Consider the following 22,807-nt stretch of genomic DNA (forward strand, 5'->3'; position numbering starts at 1 on the left):
CAACTAGAGATTGAATGTCCAAGAGGGAATGCTATGTCAGAGGATTGTTTAGTTTTTCAAATTTCAGCCAATATTCAGGACATGAATGTCAGGACTGACTACATTGTAACATAAATTACTATGAAGCATTTATCCCAGAAACCTAGGTTTTTGAGTTGGGTCAAATGAGCCTCAACCAAAGGTATTTCCATCCTCTCTATTGCCACATTTATAATAAGGAGCACTTTAAAAAATATGCCCAACTTAAGTTAACAGAAACTGATCAGCAGTGTTTCAAACATCACCTTTTGGCCATATTTCAGAGGTTTCTCACATAGCTGGAACTCACTAACAGTGGGTTAGTTATGCTCATTATGCGTTATGACCAAGGGCTGCCTTGTTAGAAGAATTTTAGGAAGTACCATTCACATTTACTCAACATAAAAGATAACCGTCCTGGAGTTGTGCAATATAACAGTTCTGTATGCTGCATTGTGGGGTGCAAACTAGAGGGTATAAGGACATCTGTAAGGGACAGTTCAGGACATTTTTTTTTTTTATGATGAATGACTGTGACCTGGGATTTGAAATTCAATTATTAAGGGTATAAATATTCTTTAAATGTAGCATCTCTTAATAAATGTGGTAGATATACTTTTGTAATATAAAGGAATTTCAAATTGAACTTAGAGCAAGAATTTCAAAATGACTATGCATAATTAGATGATCTGCAGTATTAGGACACAAATGATAATACCAGCTAAACAGTGCTAGTGACTTGTTTTAACCTCACTTTTCTGAAGTTGAATTGTTTCAAATCTATCAGCTTTGTCAGTACATGCTAATATATAACCATAGAGTCCATGTAATTTTCGATTAGTTCATTCTGGTGCTCCCGTGTCAGCCACCTTTTGAAGTCAGTAACTATCCAACAACAAATCTGCCAGGTGAGAATAAAACATGACAGTTCTCTTTAAGAGGAAACTAAAAGGTGATTTTTTTTTTTTTTAAAGACCAACTTTTCTGTGCCATCAGGATGCTGTGGTAGGAAACAATAACAAATGATGGTCTTATCCTGTTGGTTCACATACAAGCTGAAAAGAGATGGGACAGTAGCAGCTTGGATTATCTTCACCATTTTGTTAACATAATGGAATGTGGAATCCAGGCAAACTTCTATAGGAAGGGTTCTTTGGAAGAAAATGATGTGTTAATTAAATTGCAATGTTTTCAGGATATACTCTTGATGTTGAAGCCTTTACATATTTGTCAGTGCAGAGCATAAACACCGGCCTTGTTTGTGTAATGTCTTATTTGTTTCTCTGTTTTCTTCTGCCACAGAGGATATTTCATCCTTAGTAGTTAGGGGATTTCTCTACAAAGCAAATAGTGTCCTTCTAAGCATACTGTTCTGGAATTTTAGGTAAATGAGACCATTTAAACAGTTGCAGATTCATTAATATGTAATGAAAATTCTTTTTATAAAAATAATCTTTGGAATTGTGTCTGTCCTCGGACCTCTTCATCACTAAGAATTTTGATAAATGACATCTTTTCAGTATCCTTTGCTTCACTCGTCACATATGCAGTCTAATGTTAACATGTAACTATGTGATTTTGCAGTTTATGTGAGATACTTTGGCTTTAGCTTTTAATTGCATGAGCTTGAGTTCTTGAGTCCAGTTTGACACACTTGTCAACTAGCTCATAAATTTTCAAAGATCATAAAATTCTTCACTTTTTAATGTTTAACATGGATGTATTTATGGGAAAGTATCAGCATGGTTTGTGTAGTACTTTTGCTTAACTTGCTAATGTTTACAATGAAATAGACTGCAGAAAAGAATTACTGGAAAACACAAATCCAGATCTAGTATGATCCTCATACTGCCTAGTTAGTGTCAAACCTTTTTAGTTGTCACTATTATCTGAAGGTATTCTAAATTAAAAAGGAAAAAAAAAAAGTTGCCCATTTTAGTGCAAAGACATCCATAAAAAATTTTTACTTAGATCTAAAGGAGACTGAGCTATTTTGAAGTTGGAGGCTTAATCCAAAAAAAAAAGTGTAAGATTGTCTGTTTAAAGAATGTTAAATAAGACTACACAAAAATTTAAAAATAGGTTTAGGAAATACTGAGACACAAATGTCCTTTTACTCAGCAATTAAAAATTAGGAACTCACACAAATATAGATGTTCATAAAAAAATTAGAAATAATACCTATTTTTGAAGTTCTACAGGCCCTTAATCCTTTCAATCAAATTGCATGAATTGAGGAACATTTTTCCAAATCACCAAATTCCTTCAAGAGTCAGACTTGTGTTAACTAATAAAACAAAAGCAATAGTAGATAAATTTGTAAACAGTTGATGAAGTTCACACAAAGACAGTAATAAGAGTGGTAGTAGTAATGATCACCACTGCTACTTTCTAGGTTAGTAGGAAAAATTGTGAAATACAAAAAGAAACAGAATGAAAACTAAATATTTTACAGGCTCAACCAACCCTCCTGTGAGTGGGTAGGGAGAGTATGTGTATATTCTGCACGTATGCATATGCATTTATGTGTTAATATGTATATAATTGAGTGTGCTCTAAGTTAGTCCTATCTTTGGCAGTCATAGCTGTTAACTAAAGTGTACTCTTTTACAAACCAAGATCACAGGAAGAAAAAAATTTCCTTAAATCGCAACTGTATTTCAAAGTATCATAGTTTATTTTACAAAATACTGGAAAAAGATGATGTATTTTTCCCAAAATATCACTAAACTCTTTGAAGGTAGGCTTATTCTTATCCCCCTCTTCATCACAGTACTTGGTATGCGACAGGTTCTTGAATATTTGTTGAACTGAGTTAGTGAATATTTGAAGAAACAATAAATACTAAGAACCTTTTTAAATAAAAGTTGAGGCAGTTATTGGTTTGAAGTTTCCTGTTTGTGTGCATTTAGAAAACTGTAGGGCAGTGTAGTAATTGAGAAGTGATATGTACGACTTTAGGCTTAAACAATGAATGTGAGAATGAATTTTTGTGCTTCATGTATGTAGCATAAAGTGCATCTCCTTTCCCTAGAAAAGTTAGCTTTGACTTAATTATACCCTACAAGATTGTATTTAGAAAACATGCTTCTAAGATGTATATTAATAAGAGACTAATTTCTAGGTACCAGTTGATAGCAGTGACAAGTAATTTTTTCCCCCAAGGTCTTTTGACTAAGTGATCAACGACCAGAAAATCCACTGGGCACTTTGTTGGGATGACTCCTTTTGGGGAGTAGAAGTTGCAGTTTCAGTAATCATATTCTCTCCTGTTCATCCCCCTACCCCTTCCTTCCCACAGCCTTGTCTGCTCTCTCTCCCTTCTTCCTTCTCCTTTTCTTCTGCTGGTTCAATTCCTAATCAGGAGGGAAAATTATTGGTGTCCTATCTTTTAGGAGATGGCTGTTGGCTTAGTGAACTAATGTTAAGCTGCCATGCATTTTATTTATTTATTTAATTTATTTTTTTCAAGATACAAATCAATTTCCATTTGCATTTTAAAGAACTAATGGGTTTAAATACTACTGCAGGAACTTTTAACAAGGCAGAGGTTCTGGAAACAATACTATAGCCCAAAGAATTTGTCATTATAGAATGCCAGACATTTTAGCAGGCAAAGATAGGGTATGTGAGTAATGTTTGGGAAGATGTGACAAATCACAGAACTGTCGCATAGAAGCCTTTTGAGTTGTATAAAACTTACCCAATGTTTTTTTATTTTAGCTACTTTATGTAATTCCTTGTAATATACTAATGACTGTAATGCTAAATTATATTTTAAATTGTTACTCTTAATTTTTATATTGATATTTATAGTTCTGTCTTGTAGCCAAATTTTGCTGTAATATCCAGGAACATTTCAAGAATTTATACTACTCAGGACTTCAGAAAACTATTCCAGAAAGCATGAGAATGTGCTATTCTTTGCTACAAAAGTAATTTGGATGGTATTTAGCAATGACAATAGATATTTTATAGGATAAGTAGGGTTTGTTCATAGAATTTTTTAGTGAGAAACTAAACAGAAACTAACACTGGAATGTCTTCCAAAATGAAAAAAAAAATTCAGATGTACTTTAGCCCAAAATATTTAAGTTTTCTGTTCTATATATTCACATCCTAGATTATCTTTCAGTTTTTAACATTTTGAATCCCTTTTGAGTTATCTTGAGTTTTCTTGGACATCTGCTCTGCGAATCTAAATTTTCTCCTGTAAAATGGAACTGATAATAGTCCTAAACATTAACGAAGAGTAAATAAGACTCTTCTAGTTGGCTTGGCTCTAGGTCTTTAGGTGGGCAGTAGATGGAGTAGAGCCAAAGGCAGTCCTAAGAGACAGTTTTAGGACCAAAATGCAAATGCTGTGGCCTCAGTTACATGGCACTTCACTGTTCAGCAGCCTTTATTTTCATGCCTTCACTATAGTGTAGGTTGTCTCTTAAGACAAATGTGTTATGTGGCAATATATAGGACATGTGGTTACCAATGAGTGGTACTACACAGTGCCCCTTCTCCATCCCTGTCGTTTTTGTGGTATTTGGAGTTTCTGTGTGGCCCAAGTCTTTCCATGTTTATTTGAATTACTTTAATTGCTTACAGTATGTCTGGCATTCTGTGTGTTGTTTGTTTTTTAACTTGTAGGTTTGATATATAAAATCAACACCTATGAGATTCAGACATGTTAAAGTTACGTATGTGAGGACTAATTTTTCTGGGCAAGCTTCTAACTTCTACCACACTATGTGTGCTGAGACTTATGCCTCAGTAGAGGAGGTAGCTGAACCTCATGGGTTCTGTATGTTAATTCCCCATGCCCTGGAAATATCCTGTATCATTATTTCTAATGAGAAATTTCTTTATATGTAGGCCATTTATATGTTATGTGCTCTCCAAGCAGACAAGATTTCAGCCTTAAGTTCCTGTATCTTAAAATATGACTCATAATTACACTAACCAGAAGACAAATCTCCTCTATTTCTTTGTCATGAGTAAAAATCTAAAAGTTGCTTTTAGTCCTGTGTATCATGCTTCTGTTTTTCCATTTTGTTAGCTTCAACTCCACAATTTGGATTTTTTACTAAATAGTATGCTCTGTAAATAAACCGAAATCAATTCACTGATTCCTCTCTACATTTGGTTTAGTTGGGTGGACGTCTTAACTCATGGATACCAGATGCAGCAATCCTCTAACCTAGCTGAACATCAAACCCTCCAGAATTTAATTGAATAGCTTTCCAGGTTACTGTATTCAGAACTCTGACATAGTAGGTCTTTAGTATCTGCATTTCTAAAAAGTTTCAAAGATTGTGATGAGCCAGGTTTGAGAAACTCATTGGCTCTTCCATTCTTTTAAAAGCGATCACACTTGGGGCACCTGGGTGGCTCAGTTGTTAAGCGTCTGCCTTCAGCTCAAGTCATGATCCCAGGGTCCTGGGATCGAGCCCCACATCAGGCTCCCCGCTCTGCAGGAAGCCTGCTTCTCCCTCTTCTGCTCCCCCTGCTTGTTTTTCCCTCTCTGGCTGTCTGTCTCTCTCTAAAATAAAAATAAAATCTTAAAAAAAAAAAACCAAAACCAAAAACGATCACACTTGCCTCTTAGTGGTATCTCCTCTATTTGTCCAGTTTTTGTCTTGCACAGCATATTGAGTTGTGTTGTGAAAAATTTCCTTTTGAGCTTCCTTTTCAGATAACACTGAAAAGATAAAGGATTTGGAAGTGACTGTAACTGTGACACATTGTCAGGTCCTAAGAGGCAGAGAAGCACAAGACAATGCAGAGAACAAAGAGAAGATGTTATCAAAGCCTTAGTGAGTCAGAAGGTAGAATACGAATACAAGTGTAGGATACCCAGTTACATGAGCATTTTAGGTAAACAGTAGATAATATTTAGCGCAAGTGTAGCCTATGTATTTCATAGGACATACTTACACTAAAAACTACCCCAAATACATGGTTAGCATGAGTATTTTATCATTACCCATTGCTTATCTGAAATTCAGATTTATTGGGACAGCCTATACCTGGCAGTCTTACCTGGAAGCCCACTGGTGTAAGAGGAGGCCGTGGTATCCTGCTTAGACTCCGCAGTATAGCAAAAATAGCCATTCGACTAAATTAGCTAGAAGCAGGCTGTATTTTAAAATACCTTATTTTTGTTGTTTTCAGTTACTTGAAAGCTAGCTTTGTAGTTGACAGAATAAGCTGTTTGCTTTTTCTTAGTGGGGAAATGTTTATGTAGTCTGGTTTGACCTCACTTTGTGTACAAGTGCCTTTACTTACCAGCAGTATTTTATACAGGAATTGAGCATTGCTTTTAGAATCTAAAAATCTAAAGCAAATATTTGTCATTCTAGTCTAAGTATTCACTTCTTTTAATGTTAATCTTGAAGGAGGACTTTTATCTGTTTAATCTTCACAAATCCTTGAATTTGCTGATACGGCTGTTATGCCATAACATTGTGGATATATCAGCATTTTTTTTTGCTGGCTAAAGTTTTGTTAGGTTAAAGAAGGAAGTAAGCAATTTCCTTCAAAGGGATAGTGTGATCTTTGCAGTAATAAACATGAGTTAATTCATTTGAATTCTTAAAGTTGTTGCAGCTAAGATTTCTGTTTTAGATACAGGCTAGAATTTTATTTGTTAGGGAAATATTGTTAGGCATTAGGAAACAGTAATCTTTATTTCTTCGATGCAGTTTTCCAGTTCAAGCCTCCTTATTGGAAAAGTCAGGAGAGAATAGCACTGCTAGTTTGCCTACATAATAGTCCTTCTCTAGCTACAGTTCTTCCTTAACCAGACTTCTGTATTTATTCAGATACCAGACCGCCATTGTGCGGGAGTGGCTGGATTCCTCTTGAATCTCCACGGTGACTCTTGACTTGTCAGTCATGACTCTCTTTTCTCGACTTCAGGGATTTCTTTAGGAATGGACCCACGAATCCTTTCTGGATAGTAACATGTAGGGAGAAATCCTACATGTAGGGGTGTGCTGATTCTGGGGAAGATTTCTCACTCTACCCCTTTTTTGGAGTAAAAATACTTTAATCTTTGGTTTTTGTGACAGGAGGATGCTTTGATAGAGTTAATATGGGTTTCTTTGGAGGCAGGGAAACTGAGGACAAACCAGCACATGGAGGATATTTACAGATGGAAAAGGCCTGAATCCTCGATAACTTCATTGAGCAACTGAATTAACTGATCTGGAACCCTCTTTTCTTGAGGTATGCCAGTAAACCCATTTATTTAATAGGCCCTTTTGAGTTGGACCTTTTGTAACTTTCAGTCCAGTGCACTCAAACCAAATTAGAGGAGTAAGGTAAATGCTCTCTCATGAGAGTCTGCCACTGTGTGTGTCAGAGGGATGGGTCAACAAAGATGGCAAGCTGAGATTTCCTTTACCCTTTTTAAAGACCGCTATTTCTCATCCATGATGTATCTGCTTTAGAAGGAAAGCAAAAACTTAAAACATTTCTGAAGAAAGCAAATAGAGATCATATTTTCTTGCAAAAGCAATCCCAGAACACTTATTAGCTACTGGAAAAGGCCATTGTGTGGCTTGGAGCTGGTCAGCGTGTTTAAGCTTTTAGACAAGTACACAGTTGTCTGTTGCTGGTCTGTCCAAATTCTTTGTGACGAATATAAAATCACTGTTTCTTCAGCATACGGAACTTTGCCATGAAATACCAGATGGCACCGAGGCACAAAGTTCTTCCTGCCGGAGAACAATATCATCTGCAAAACAGAACTACTCACACTGCAGCTCAGCAAAGAAATCCTTGGCTGTTTCTTAGGCCTCACTGAATCTGGTCATGAACTTAGACAACACACAATCTATCTTGGAATTTCAAGACTGTTTCTTCCCAACTCCTTACTCAGTTATGTTACTGTTAGTGTCTTTTGCCAGTGTTAGGACAGGATACATGCCCAGAAAAGCCATAATGCATGGTGCTACCCTCTTGCACTTTAGATTTTCTCCCACTCTAGACTTCATATCAACCAATACTATACTAAGTGGGAGTGAGGCTATATAGATGACTGGCATCCCTGTGTAAGGAACATGTACTTCAGTGAGGACAAAGTCCTGTTATGCAAATGCTAGAGTATGAGGTGTCCAAGTGACACAGAGAATGGGATGACTTCATCTGAGGGGCACAGGAGGAAGGGGGTTTCTTAGAGGTTTCATTTGGGTTACTTTCTAAAGGAAGAAAGGAAACCTAAGGAGCGGGAACGAACACGTGTTGAAGAAGCACGATGGGGTAAGGATTTGGAGGGAGAGAGAAGAGCTTTTACTTACCTAGTCAGGCTGATCAAATCATGTGAAAGTTTTGCTAGGCTCTGATGGTCCTGTGTCTTGAGCTGGGTGTGGAGAATGATTGGCTCAAGAAGGAACCCCAAAGGTAGCCAGTGGCTAAGCGTGTGCTAGTCAGATGTACCTGGGTCGGCCTCCAAGTTAGGTGAACTGGACCACTTTCTTAACTTACCTGGGTCTTAGCTTCAGATTTGACATAAGGAACCTACCGCATGGGGGCTTAGAATAATCCTTGTAAAGAGGTTAGAAGTGTACTTACTATGTGGTAAGTGGTCAATTAGTATTACCTATTACTAGGTATTAAATTACACATTTATTAAGGGTGGTCAGGGGAAAGCCCTATTGTTTCAAAAGGGCAATCCTCTTACCTACCTTGACATGATCTATCAGGTTTGTAGGAAGCAGGGACTACTACCTTTGGCTTATGACACACGGCTGCTTCTGACTTTGCAAGTGGTGAGGTGGCAGAATGTGTGCTGACTGCTTCCTAGTTCCTGCCTTTTTTTAACATTGTTCATCTCCAAGATGATTTTTTTGCGAAGCCTTATTGATTTTTGTCAGATCTTAATGGAGGAGAGGGTGAATCTTGATGGCAGTAAGAACATCTCAGAATGCCTCATAAGGTTTGTACACCCATAGTCCTCCCTGACTTGCTTGATGCTAAGACTGTTACATATGATCATTGGTGTATTCATCAAGGTTCTGTAGGGAAATAGAACCAATAGGATACAGATACAGATCTAAGAGATTTATTACAGAAATTGACTCACATGGTTAGGGAGGCTGAGAAGTTCCACAGTCTTCCCTCTGCAAGCTGGAGAACCCAGAAAGCTGGTATAATTCAGTCTGAGTCCAAAGGCCCAAGAACCAGGAGCTCTGATGTCCAGGGGTGAGAAAGATGAATGTCCCAGCTCAGGGAGAATGAGAAGTCACCTTTGATCAGCTTTTTTCTGTTGGGGCCCTCAATGAATTAGATGATGCCTGCCTATATTGGTGAGGGTGGATCTCTTTATTCAGTCTACTGAATAAACTGCTAATCTCTTCTAGAAACACTTCCACAGACCTGAGAAACACTGTTTTACCAGCTCTAGTCAAGTGGACAGATGCAAACCAAGTGTGATAATTTTTATTTGCTTTTGATGAGCTTATCAGTTGGGACCATTAAAAAGGCATTCATAGGTCCATCTCATTCTGAGTAGTGGGTGAAGCTGATGTTGGAATGAATAAGAAGGGCTTAAAGCAGATTGTTGGAGGATAATGACAAGATTTGCCAGTTTGCTCTCAACTTATATTCATGTTCAGGAACATGAAACAGTCCTATTGAATAACTGCTCTGCATTTGACCGGATTCTCTTTTGTAAGATTAAACTGAATGAAGACTGTCAAATAAGAACATGTCAGTGGGATAGACAGCATGTAATGATAGGGTAAAAACCATGGCCTTGGATTGAGGATGCCTAGGTTAAGATCTTGGTCTTAGGACCTAACTAGTTTTGTACCTTAATCTCTAAGCCTCTTTTCTCATCCATAACATGAGACTAATAATACCCACTTCACTCCCTGGCAATGGAAAACACTAGGTTAATACTTAGGTATTGCCTTTCGGCTCTTGTTCAGTTTCTCCTGAAATCAGTCCTACCATAGGGCTTGGCTACAAGCTATAGACTATGGGTCCTATTGCTGTGAGCGAGGCCACACCTGTTGGGCAGGATGTAGCATGGCCCTGTTCATCTGCCTTCAGTGGCCGTTTGACCATCACATTTCTCCATGCCACTGCCATCCAATTGAAATGTGAGCCATGTAAGTAATTTAAAATTTACTAGTGACCTTTTAAAAACAGATGAAAGTCATTTTAATAATTTACCCTATATATACAAAATGTTTTTCAATATATAACTAATATTTAAGTATTAGTGAGATGCTGTGTATTTTTTGTCATACTGAGTATTTGAAATTTGGTATGTTAGACTTTGAGCACATGTTACCTTGGACTAGCCACGTTTCAAGTGCTTGGTGGTCAGGCATGGTTATGTACTGGACAGCATAGCTCTAGGCAGTTTATCATTAATTGTCCATCTGCATCCATCTTAAGATTGGTTTTTGTCTCTGACTTCTGCAGTTATGGAAATAAAATCACCATGTTTTGTTTGTTTGTTTGTTCACCATGTATTTCTAAAGTAGCAGTTATAAAGCATTTAATGTGTTAAACACTTTTTCCCCTATTATATTACAACAGCCTTATTAAACTGTATGTTATTACTATCATTGTTTAGATAAGGAACTGGATGGAGACGTGGAGGTTAAGTGACCTAAAGACCCTACAAATTGTTGGGGGATCCTGGAAACTGACAAAGGTGGTCTGACACCAGAGGCTGTGCTCTTCATTACTGCCCCATTTGTCACCTATAACCTTGTCAGTGAAATAGGTGAACATATCTGATAGCTGTTTTCTGATACATTTTGGTGGATTGAGGTAATCTTGAGGTTTTATAATTGCATGCTAGACCAACTTTTTTGTGGGGGTAGGTGAGTATGAGTGGAAGATGTAGGTATGCTAGTAAGGAATAGTTTCATAGCAACTGGCCTTCGTTTGTTCCTTTGTTCACTTTTTCATTCTTTAAAAAAAAATTGAGCATATTCTATGAGCTAAAAATCATGTTCTTATCCTGATGCAAATTTTATTCTAGTGGGGACATGTAAAAAGCAAAATATACAGTCTATAACCTATCAGATGTGACAAACACCTCTTACTGGGGGGGGGGGGGGCGTGGGGGAGAGAGTGACCATGAGGGAAACAGAATAGTATGGTGAAGAGAAAGAATATAGGCTTTAGATCAGGATACTGGTTTAGATTCTTTCCCTGGCTCTTACCAGATGTGAAGTTACACAAGGTGCCTAACTTCTTTGAGCTTAATTTCGTCATTTAAAAAATGTAGATAAACACTTTATCTATAGCAGGTTAAGGAAGATTTGATGGACATGTGTGGATGTGTTTAGTACAGTGTAGCAAGGAAATTGATAGAATTCATGGACTGTACATTCCTAGTTAAAGTATTCACCAGCAGGTTCCCTCCCCCATCCCCCAGTCACATAATGGCATGTAATCTTGCTGAGGCTTGCATTTGACTGGGAGGCCATTGAAAATATGGATAGATGTGTAGTTCACTTAGTGGCTGAGTAAGCCTAGCCTGGAGCCCATTTGTTTATGATACACAGTGGGATTTTGTTGTTCTGTACTCATCGCAGTATATATTTCATTATAAAATGTTCAAGTAGAGGTTGGAAATTTGGGGCCTTTTCATCCCTACTTTCAATACTGTGGGACAATAGAATTGAGTCTGCCAAAATAAATTCTGGGGTTCACTGTTCATTGGGGCAAATTTACTGGATAAGGAGTTTTTCATATAAAGTAACTTATGGAATGAATGTTTTATCTCATAATTAAGATAACCTTACCAGCAAGGGATGGTAGTAATATATGGCATTTTCTCCTTGGTTGGGTACCTCGTTGGGATTTGTACGCATTAGGATTCAGTTCAGTCAGTAATAGGCCCCAATTAAGAGTGATCTATGCATAGGTTTATTTCTCTTTTTATGTAAAAGAAATTGGGGGGTTTAGCTGGTCCAGGGTTACAGTGGCTGCTCCCCATTGAGAAGGACATCAGGCTCTATCTTATACCATCTTTATGGGCCAACCTGAGCATTCTAGAAAACACCTCAGATTCCAGCTTAGTAGAAGAGGAAGGTGTTAAAAGTGTTGGATTTTCAGCTACCTTTTAGGGTTTCCTGCAAGTCACACACGCTTTCGCTTTTATCTCCTAGGCCTTAACTTGGAAATAACCAGGTAAGCCTGTTATTTGTAGTCTCAGATAGGCCTATCCGAGATATCTGCTTACAGAAAAGTGCAAGAGAAGTTATTTGGGTAGGAAACTACTAATAGCAATGCCTTCCACAGGGTTTATCATGTATGAGACATGGTCATAGCCCCTTTGTTATCCTGTTCTGATAGGCAGTTTGGAGAAGTTTGTTGTTTCGGAAACGTGGAACGCACAGATTATTTTATCCCGATGGTTTTATGTAGATCTTTTTGATGGAGTGTGAAGGAGGGAAAATGAAAATGTGCTTTAGTCTTTCCCTGTTAATATCTTTTACTATGTCTCATGAACAGGCATTAAAGCTATGCTTGTGCATTTCAGAGACCATCTGTGCCTGGAGTAAATCCTTTTACTTCCTTGAAAAACATTTGTCAGTATCTCTTTGGGGTATATGCACGCACCATCACCCACCCTCCAATCCTGGAGGTACCATACCCGCTAGTCACCTGCTACTTTGCTGTGGAATCTGTGATCGCCTTGACTTACCCGGGTATCACACTGCACCCTCCCCTTCCACCACCACCACCATAAGTGCGAAGACTCTGGATGGGAGAGCACAGGTCAGAGCAGGCTTTGCAAGCAGTGTTGCTGGGTTCCTGAGCCCCTGACTATCATAAATGGTTGGTCTCCTGCTAGTCAAGATACCGGCCTAAGTCTTCAGTTGATCGTGACTTAAAATGAAAAGGTTAGAATCTAAATTGAACATGGAAAAAAAAAAAAAACCCACCTAAGAAACATAAAACATCTCTGAACTTTGAAAATTGTTTTTCCTGTTTATTATGGATAAATTATCCCTGCCAGCCAAGAATCTTAAAACTTAGCTTTCACTGTCAGTATTTGAAGTGTTTTGTTTATAAGGCTAATCTCTTGGCTGTATTTAGATATTTGCAAGGATATTTATGTTCTAGTTAAGTTTCTGCAGTTTAGTTGCATATAAAAAGCTCTCTAAAAATTCCCATTGGATAACTTTCACGTTAAAACTTTCTCTGTATTTGAAAAATGTTACGCATTCATTGGTAAACATACTAGTGTGGAGACAGTATGTGGGAAAAAAGAAAATACAGGATAAATCATGGTAAAGTCAACTGCCCCAAAGAATGTTAATGGTGTCAAACTGGACGAACCCATGCAATAACAGGTTTCCTGTTTCTTAATCTGAACTAAAGGTTTCTTATAATGACCTGTCATTAGGTGAAGGAATTAGAATTCTAACAAAATATTAATCAAATGGAACAATAGACCACATCTAGCAAGACGAAATGTGGCTTAATGAAACATATGTAAGAATGTTTTAGAAATTTTTGTTGATAAGGACCATGTGAGTCAGTTGATGTGACTGCCAAGAAGAGTTAATTTGTTTTTGGTGTGAATTAATAGTGCTTAGAATGTGGGAAGCAGCCCTCCCACTTGTCTGTGTTGGCCACACTATCTTAGGAGAATCAGGACCAGTCTACCCTGCACATTTTAGGAAGCACATTACTATTGTAATGAGTTTCACTTGTATGTTACAGCTTTCAATGTGCTTTTTTGTACTTAGATGTAACTAAGTTTTATTTAACAGTTGAATGCTTAATTTGTGAACAAATTGGAGAGTACCCTTAGGATGTTGGGGAACTGGCAGAGTTAATCCTGGAAAGGAGAAGACTCACAAACAAGCCAGCACTTGTCTTCCAGTTTCTGAACTGCTTTGTGGAAGAAGGAAAGTAACGTTTATTCTGGCTTGTCTTAGTGTTAGAACTAGGATTGTGGGAAACAGGTTTCAGTTCTTGAAAATGAGCATAGGCTTTATTGTGAGGTAATGAAGGTGTGTGTTTTAATAGGCTCAAAGGGAGGCTGAAAGAGGACTTCATAGGGATTTTGTAAAGATTAATGCGTTGATCAGAATATTGAATAGGATTACTACTATGGTTCTGTTCTGTCTTTGGTTTAAGTATCAAAGAAATGCTCAAACTTGAAAGGTTAAATGTTAAAAAAAAAAAAAAAGTGGGACTGTCAAGTTCAAATCTTCTACTTGAAAGGAGAATTGAAAAGTCAGTTCATCTGTTGTCCAGTCTCCCTGCAGGATGATCAGATCTAAACTATATGCAATGCGTCATAATTGTTGAGATAAAAGATTTGCAAAGTTGCCATCATAGCTTATTTTAAATCTAAATTAAAATCTTAGGGAAGAATCCTGTGATTTAAAATTCTAAAATGAATATAACCGTATAGGCTGAAAAATCTTTCACTTATTTTCCATCTGTCCAGTGCCCACAGCCATCCTTCTTCCATAGTTTCCATCTGCATATGGAAACAAATTCACATACGTGTTCTAATTTTGCCCCTTTTCTATGGGAGTGGTGGCTTATTTTTACCTACTGTTCTATAACTAGCTTCCTTCCGCCCAGAGATTTTGAAGATGTTTTTATATCCATACGTAAGGGAACTTGTTCTTTTTACGGAGCTAATAGTATTTCCACTGTTTGAATGTAGCATTTATTAGTCCTCTATTTATGAAGATTTAGGCTATTAGCTTCTTCTTTCCTCTGCCACTGAGCTTGGGGGTGGGGGATGACTAGCTGCTACTGTGCTAGGAGCTAAAATTGGCCAAAATTAACTGCAATTTACATTCAAGCCTTCCCCTATAAGTTGCAAGCCTTCAGTCCACTCCAGAATTCCAAAATATTTACATCAGGCAGAAACTGCCAATGCAGTTGTACTCTAGGTAGGGGAGAGAGATTTCTGGTGCTTCCGACTCCACGACTCCACCATCTTCCCAGAATCCTTCCTCTGTCATGTAGATTTAATTTGTATTTTACTTACTATGAATGAAGCTAGGCCCACTATCCTAGCTTAAATATATCCATTTTGTCCATTTTTATATTGACTTACTGGTCAGATTCTTAATAGTTTCTGGAATCCGTGTTTGGAAATAGCTCTTAAAGATGGAAGTTACACACATGTATTTTTACTCATTAGTCTTTTTCTAATGATTTTGCCTATGGTATTTTTGCCATGCACAATTTATTTTTAACATTTAAATTTATGACTTGGGGATTTGGGATCATGGTTAGAAAGGTCTTTCACATACTAGCATTAAAAGGAATTTTTTTCTTCATGTACCTTTACAGTTTCATCTTTTTACAGTTCCAGTGAATTAAAACTTTTAATGTAACAGTATGTGTGATGGTACAATTTAATTTCTTTTCTGCTTGGCTACCCAGTTACTTTAACACCATTGATTGAATAGACCATCTTTTACTGCTGACTTGAGGTGCTATAATGGTATTTTCTAGTACATTTCTGAGTGCATTTGGATCTAATTCTTGGGTCTTTTCCATTAGTCGCTCTGTTGATGTATAATATGGTTTATTTTGATAATGCAAATAGAATTAAGGGAGCTCTGCATTCTAAATGGCTATCCCTGCAGCTAGATTTAAAATTCAGGTTTTTTCCTCCCAATCTTTTGTGGAAATACAGACCTCTCTACTTAAAAAGTACTTATTGATTGACTTCTTATATATCACTATAATATTGGCTGACATTTTAGGTTTTAAATGTAACTGCAGTAATTGTTGTTCATATAAACGTTGAAGTCTGATATTTAGCCAGGTGCTTCTGGCACGTTTGTGAACTATGCCAACCTTGTTGGAGTTTTCAAGAAGATCGTTTGCTCAGATCTCCTTGGTGTTCATGAATTTTCCATGCCATAATCCCCAAAAAGTAACTCCTTGGTACAGTGGTGAAATAAACACTAGAGAACAGAATGCATCTGATGAAAGAAAATTGGGTTTTCAGGTTTTGAAGACTATTTTTTTGGGTTTTTTTTTAATCAAATGACGGAGATGGGGCAAAGGCTCAGTAAGATCCCCTCCAGTCCATTATTTCTACATTTTTCCATGTCCATTATGTTACCTGGACACTTGGTTTTCAAGTTGAAGCGCTTCCTAGCAGCTCCTGGGCTTGGCAGCTAAAGTGCTCTCAGCTGTCTTGCTCTTAGCAACTGCCATCCTGTTTCCATCTGGTCCTTTTCTGAGCCGTGCTTCGAGAGCTGAAGTCGTGGACTTACTTGGCCTTACCATTGCATACACACAAAAGGTCCCTGCTTTGACGCTCTCCATATGACAGAAGCAGAAAGTGTGATATAATGGTGATGGCTCTGCATTTGAGCTTGGTTTAGCTTTCCCTAAAATGAAGGACATAACCTTAAACAGAGTGGTCTTTTTCCATTCCTGCTCAGGGGAAGAGGTTTCTTATACTAGGTGCAATAGGACCGTTCTCTACCGGTCTGTTACTACCAGCAACAGTTTCTCTACAAACTGTCTTATTAGATTCCTGGATCTAAAAAAAAGGGGGAATAAAAAAAATTTAAAAAGGGGGGGGCTTTCTTTTTTTTGGAAAGCACTTGTCTCCTATTTGAATGGCATTTAAATAAGCCTTTTGAACAGATTTAAGCTGAGGTCACATCAGCCTTCATTTTGAAACCAAATCCTACCAGTTTGTCTTCCTCTCCTAATCCTTCCATCATTTTCGCCTCAGCATATTTCCAAATGCTTCCCATCTCTCTGTAGAATCCAGAACTGGACTGAGTCCTTCAATAGTGGGATGAGGATCAAATGAAATGGAAAGATCATTCTTTTCCTGTTCCTTATGGTATCTTGGGATTGTGTGGTTTTATCTGCAAGACTGTGTTCTCTCAGCGGTTGAGCATTTTCAACTGGTGCCTGACCTCCGGTGCCCCACCTCTGGTGAAGTCTGTGCCCCATGGTCGGGGCTGACTTCAGGGTCACAGTTGCACAGGGCTCCGTGCTTAGAAGGGCCCATGCGTGGTGTAAAGCTCTGTGTCTACCATCTCGAAATTCGTAATTTTTTAACAAGGGGCTCCTCATACTCACATTGCACTGAGCCCTACAAATTAAGTAGCTGACCCTGCTTGTCGCTGAGGACCAGAGGACATGGTTGGTAAGTCATGGTTCATGTCCCACCCACCCTCAGTAGTAATGATGGCAGTCAGACCCAGGGTGAGGAAATCTGGTTGTGGGCTTGAACTCTCCCCTCCCCTGGTATACGGCTCTTCCCTTGGTGCGCTTACACATGCACTCCCTGTCTGCCTATTGCCTGTCTGTTCTCAGGATTTGTCTCATCAGTTGTCTGTCTCACCTCGAGCATTGAGGTATGTGCATGGAATTCAAACTTTTGGCATCAAAAGATGTTCTTTCCAGAGGATTCTTGATCGGGGTTCCTCTGTACTCTGCTCTCCCTTCCTGTTCACCCATTGCCAGGGATACTTGTCCTCTCTGCTCTCTCTGTTCAGGACAACTGGCAATTTTGCACCACAGTTCATTTCTCATCTGAATTTTAGATTTTACCTGCTTCTGTAAAGAGACTGGGGTAGTAAACACAGGAACTCCATCTGGTGTAGAAATTTATAGTGCATTGCAATATTAGGATTCCAGAGTATGAGAAGTGAATTGGAAACGTTTTAAAATTGAGCTATGGTACGAGTAGTAGTTTTTTAGCTTTTTTTTTTTTCTCCCTTTAACATAAAGCTAGTTCTAGGTGTTAACTTTCAGCAATAATTTTTAAGAATTGTTATATTTCTCTGATTGACTAATGTTTCAGCTAATTCCCTCTTTTTCTTACAGCTTAACAAGCAACAATTGCAGTTACTGAAAGACCGGTTCCAGGCCTTCCTCAACGGAGAAACCCAAATTGTGGCTGATGAAGCATTTTGCAATGCAGTTCGGAGTTACTACGAGGTAAGTTTAAAGAGTTTTGTTTTTGATATATTGATGCTTTTTGAAAGTTTTTAAAAGTGTCTTTCCCATTTTAAGGAACTCATTAGTATGATAGGAAGGTTGTGAGTTTGCAGCCTTTCTGAAAGCATTGTCGATTTTATTTTGCAATTTAAAAACTAATTCCACAACCTGGTTTCCAGAGATAAATAGAATTGGAAATTATTGACATCTTTTGAGGAGAAGTAAAGTGTTTAGAAAAAAATCTTCTGGCAATGATATAGCTGAGTATAGCTATCTTTGGGTCCACATGTCTAAATTACCCTTTTTAATCGGGATTTTAATAGTAAATTGCTATCTTGTGCCATTTTGTTCCCTAAGCCTTAAAATTAAGGCTAGTACTAATTTCAATAGGGTAAATTGAATTCTTTTTTCTTCTTGGAGGAATAATACTACCAATACCACCTTGCTATTTGTTGTGATTTTAGTTTGTGATTCATCAGGAATTCTCTATGGATTACCCATGAGCACCATTTTTCACACATGGTCACTAACTGCTTCAGTGAGTTGGCAGTAGATGTTAAATTTAGAAAATTTCCTTTTTATCCTAAGTGTTTCAGAGTCATTGGGGGAATGCATTCCTTTTTATTGTGTAGACAATCTATTTTTTTTCTTTAATCTTTACCTGTAGAAGCAGAACATGCATTATATGTTAAAAAAAAGAAGATAGTAGGAAGGGAAAAATGAAGGGGGGGACATCAGAGGGGGAGACGAACCATGAGAGACTATGGACTCTGAGAAACAAACTGAGGGTTCTAGAGGGGAGGGAGGTGGGGGGATGGGTTAGCCTGGTGATGGAGCTGCACGGAGCACTGGGTGTTATACGCAAACAATGAGTCATGGAGCAGTACATCAAAAACTAATGATGCAATGTATGGTGATTAACATAACATAATAAAATAAAAAAAGGAAGCAGAACATGCAAACATATTAGACTAGTAAAAAGAAAATGTGGAGAATGCAGTAGGTCAGATACTCCCTCACACAGGGTATATCTTTGCATGAAGAATAACTGGATATACAGATAATTGATTGGATTTGTAATTCATTGATGGTATGCCTTAGAAGTTACTTCATGCAACCCAAGGGGGGGTTTATATTACCCCAAGAGTTGGCCTGTTGAATTGTATAAAAGCATAGAAGTCTTGCTTACCAGATATGTGAATGGCATGAGTCTCATGACAGTAGTGATACTATCTAACTGGATCTTGACTCAAAATACCGTATGTATAGGACCTCAAAAATCTTAAGTATAGGACATTTTATTTCATCTTGAGTCAGTCTGGCAAGGTGAAATCTTGCGCTGATAAGGGCCTATAATAGCATCATGTAATGAAAGAAAAACTAAAGCTAAAAGTCTGTGTTCAGGAAAAAGGAAATGGGGTTCAGGAAAGTAATTTGTGTAAAAAGATGTAATTTTAAAAATTAAACAGCTCATTTTTGGTTTGGGTAAATGTATTACGGCCACTGGGCATGTTAACATTAGGAAAACAAACTGGATGAGGGGAATGTGTGGGAGCTTGCAGTAATATATCTGCCGCTTGTATAAATATAAATATATTTATAAATATAAAATTATTCCAAAATATATTCCAAACTGTTTTTTAATATGCTTATTAAATAACTTAATGTGGGGCACCTGGGCAGCTCATTTGGTTAAATGTCGGATTTTTGGCTTAGGTCATGATCCCAGGGTTGTGAGATCGAGCTCTGCATCAGACTCCACACTGGGCATGGAGCCTGCTTAAGATTTTCTCCGTCTTCCTCTCTCCATCCCCTAACCCCTGCTCAGGCTTGCTCACTTTTTCTCTCTTAAAAAAAACAAAAACAAAAAACCCCATAAAACACCTAACGTGACATGGCCACACTTTCACAAAACGCACGCTTACGCTGTGTTGATGGGAAGATTGTAACTTTAATGAAAGAGTGTCCCCATTGTATTTTACATGAGGATTGTATTCTCTTCTGGGTGCCATATATTAAAATGTGGACAAACTTAGGGTTATCTGGTGTGGAACATATATGTAGGCTATTTGAAGGAACAGGAGATGTTTAATCTGGAGATGGATTAAGTTGTGTTGTATTTGGAACCCACAGTAAACTGGGACTACGATGGAAACTAAAGTGGGAAGATTCCAATCCAACATCAGATTACTTGCACTGTCCAAATGCAGAATTGGCTGGTGAAGGCAGCATCCCTGGAGGCTAGATTCTGGCTGCACTTCACAATCACTTGGAAGGCATATTGCCCCAACAGGTCCTGAAACTCTCCCCTGGACTTAGTGAATCAGAATTTCAGAATCTATACTTATCAAAGCTCCTCAGATTGTTCTACAATTGGTAGGTTTCTAACCAGTGGAATTAGAGGATTATTTGTTGGGATTGTTACAGAAAGAGTTGTAAGAACTAAAGAGGTGGTTGGATTAGGTGATCTAGTCTTTCTGGCCAATGTTTACTTCTGAGACTATGTCCACCTTGTCTTTGTGCAACTCTCAAAGCAGTGTTAAGATTGGTGATATTAATAATGTGTTTATGGAGACTATATTCCTGGTTGACATTTGGGAGTTACTTGCTAGGTGGCACACAGTTGGTACTTAAACTCTTGAATAAGGACGTTTTGTTGGATAAATATGGTAAAAAGTGTTTTTTTGCTTAATTTTTTTCCTCATAAGTCTTTTCCCTTTATTTTAGGATTACAGTTTTGTATACTTTGCTATAACTAACAGTGCCGGTAGTCTCTCTTAACTTTATGTGGTATTTTTTGTGGCCTAATAAAAATATGCAAGTTTTTTCTTCCAGTGTCTCTGGTAAAGAGTACAAATATTACCCACAAATTAGAGATAGAAACTAATGCTCACAGATGTTAAATGACTTGTCCGGTGCTATATATTAAGTAAGCATCTGAGTTAAATATGAATCTAGATTTTCAGACTCATATAGTTGTTTCATAGTTGCGTTTTGAATACACCTGTGTCAGGTAGTGTGCATGAAACACTTTGAAAAATATTTCATTCTTTAGAATAAACCCTTTAAACAGACTTGTCTATTTCATCTCTAAAATAAGGGTGCTAAAATCTGTTTAGCTAATTAATAGAGCTAAAATTTCTCTTTCCACTAAAGCTTTTGAAAAGTACGTTCTTGGGTTCCACCCAAGACTTACTGAGTCAGAATTCCTGAGGATGGAGCATCTGAATTTTGAACTTGGATCTGGATGATTTCAATTCACCCTATTTTGAGAAACATGTTGAACTAGATCTTGCAACTACTAGAATAGGGGTTCCCTGAAGGAGCCATTTTTGTCCTAGTTGTTATTATACCCAGCGTGTAGCACACAAATGCATTCAGCAAATATTTGTTGACTAAGTGGGGATCGTAGCACTTATTTCTCTATGTAGAAATTTTGTATTTTGTTCTTTATTTTCCCCCACAACTCTATTTTCCTGAAAGTATTGTTTGTAAAAGTATGGAATTTGTTGTGATTGTAACTGTTCTCATTCATGGTTTGTTTCTTCCAAGACTGCAAATATTTCAGAAGCATGGTTGAGCTTTTGTGTTCTTTCTAATTTAGTATTCTATAGTTCTATGATCTCTTTTGGCTTCTTACATCCTTTGAGGTCTATTTTTTTCAGAGATATTTTGTTTGCTATATACAACTGTTCTCAACCATTAATAATCTTGTCAGTAATTTTCTCATCTATTAGGTTTTGTAGCCTTTAGCTGTGATGGCCATTTCTAACTAATGATAGACCTGAAAAACCCTAATAAGTGTGTACTGATTAAACAATATGTATTCGTACTCTAGGAACACAAGTTCTCCCAAAGTCTGTAGGCTACTGACTTTTTTTTTTTTTAGTTTCATAAATGCTATTTAATGATTTTATGATATCTTTTCTGCTTGGTTGAATGTCTATTTTCTAAAGACAATTAAGAGTTACCTGTGTGTTTTTTATTGGTTATAACTTCAGGTACTTGGTTTATATTACTTTATACCTGGGATCTTAATTATAGCACTTAAAATAGAAGTTTTCCTTCATGTTATTTGACCTAAAACATTTCTTCAAGGTACATTCATTACTTTAAAAGATCATGTCTTTCAACTAGATCATGACAGGATTGGATTTGGGTATTTTGTGGTGCCCTCTTGGGAGTTCATTCATGTATCTTTGTTTTAATAAATACTTACCGTGAATACTATGCAGAATGCTATATATATTGTGAAGGCAATGATTTTTATTTGACAACATAATTTTTATCACATGCATTTTGGTAAGATGTCCTAAGTTTGGCTTCAATATCAGCCTATAAAGTACTAAGAATAAGAAGTCTGTTTTTGGAGAAATTTCACCAGTCTTTGTCCCCATAAAGTTAAGCATAATTAGAAAAAAAAAAATGGACCCAAGCATGTAAGCCACCTAACAAGGCAGCCACAGTGGTACAGAGGGACCAGAACAGGAAAAGAAGAAATGCAGGTAGTATACATAGCTGCTTAATAAAAGCTAACAGTAATAATCTTGGTAATTTTATGGTTGCTAATGATTGTTAGATTCTGCTATACTTTTTTTAATTGGAATTTTTTCCCTTCAAGTGTGTGTGTCTGAGAGAGAGAGAGAGTGAGTGAGAGAGAGAGAGAGAGAGAGAGTGTGTGTGTGTGTGTGTGTGTGTGTGTGTGTGTGTGTTTTATCCCCTGTAAGTAATTTACTGTCAGGAGGGAGGCATAAAGTGGACATTAATTTTACAAGTATTTGGTTTTTTTGTTTTTCAATTTAGGAAACTTAAGATGATTCTGGGAATGGGGAAACAGGTCTTACTGCAACGTAATACTCTCCAACTT

General features: G+C 37.4%; 1 protein-coding gene across 11 annotated transcripts in view; it reads left to right on the forward strand.

Annotated features, from left to right (window-relative positions):
* Positions 1–22,807, forward strand: part of CADPS2 (calcium dependent secretion activator 2) — a 517,989-nt gene that overhangs the window by 101,970 nt on the left and 393,212 nt on the right. For all 11 annotated transcript variants that reach the window (XM_064575007.1, XM_064574999.1, XM_064575000.1 and 8 more), the window contains exon 2: positions 17,827–17,940. In XM_064575007.1, coding sequence (XP_064431077.1) covers positions 17,827–17,940 — 114 coding nt within the window. The remainder of the gene's footprint in view (positions 1–17,826; positions 17,941–22,807) is intronic.

The sequence above is a fragment of the Mirounga angustirostris genome, unplaced genomic scaffold (genome assembly GCF_029215605.1).
Source record: "Mirounga angustirostris isolate CCGP_5_RB_7025 unplaced genomic scaffold, mMirAng1.0.hap1 SCAF_12, whole genome shotgun sequence".
NCBI classification, from domain to species: domain Eukaryota; kingdom Metazoa; phylum Chordata; class Mammalia; order Carnivora; family Phocidae; genus Mirounga; species Mirounga angustirostris.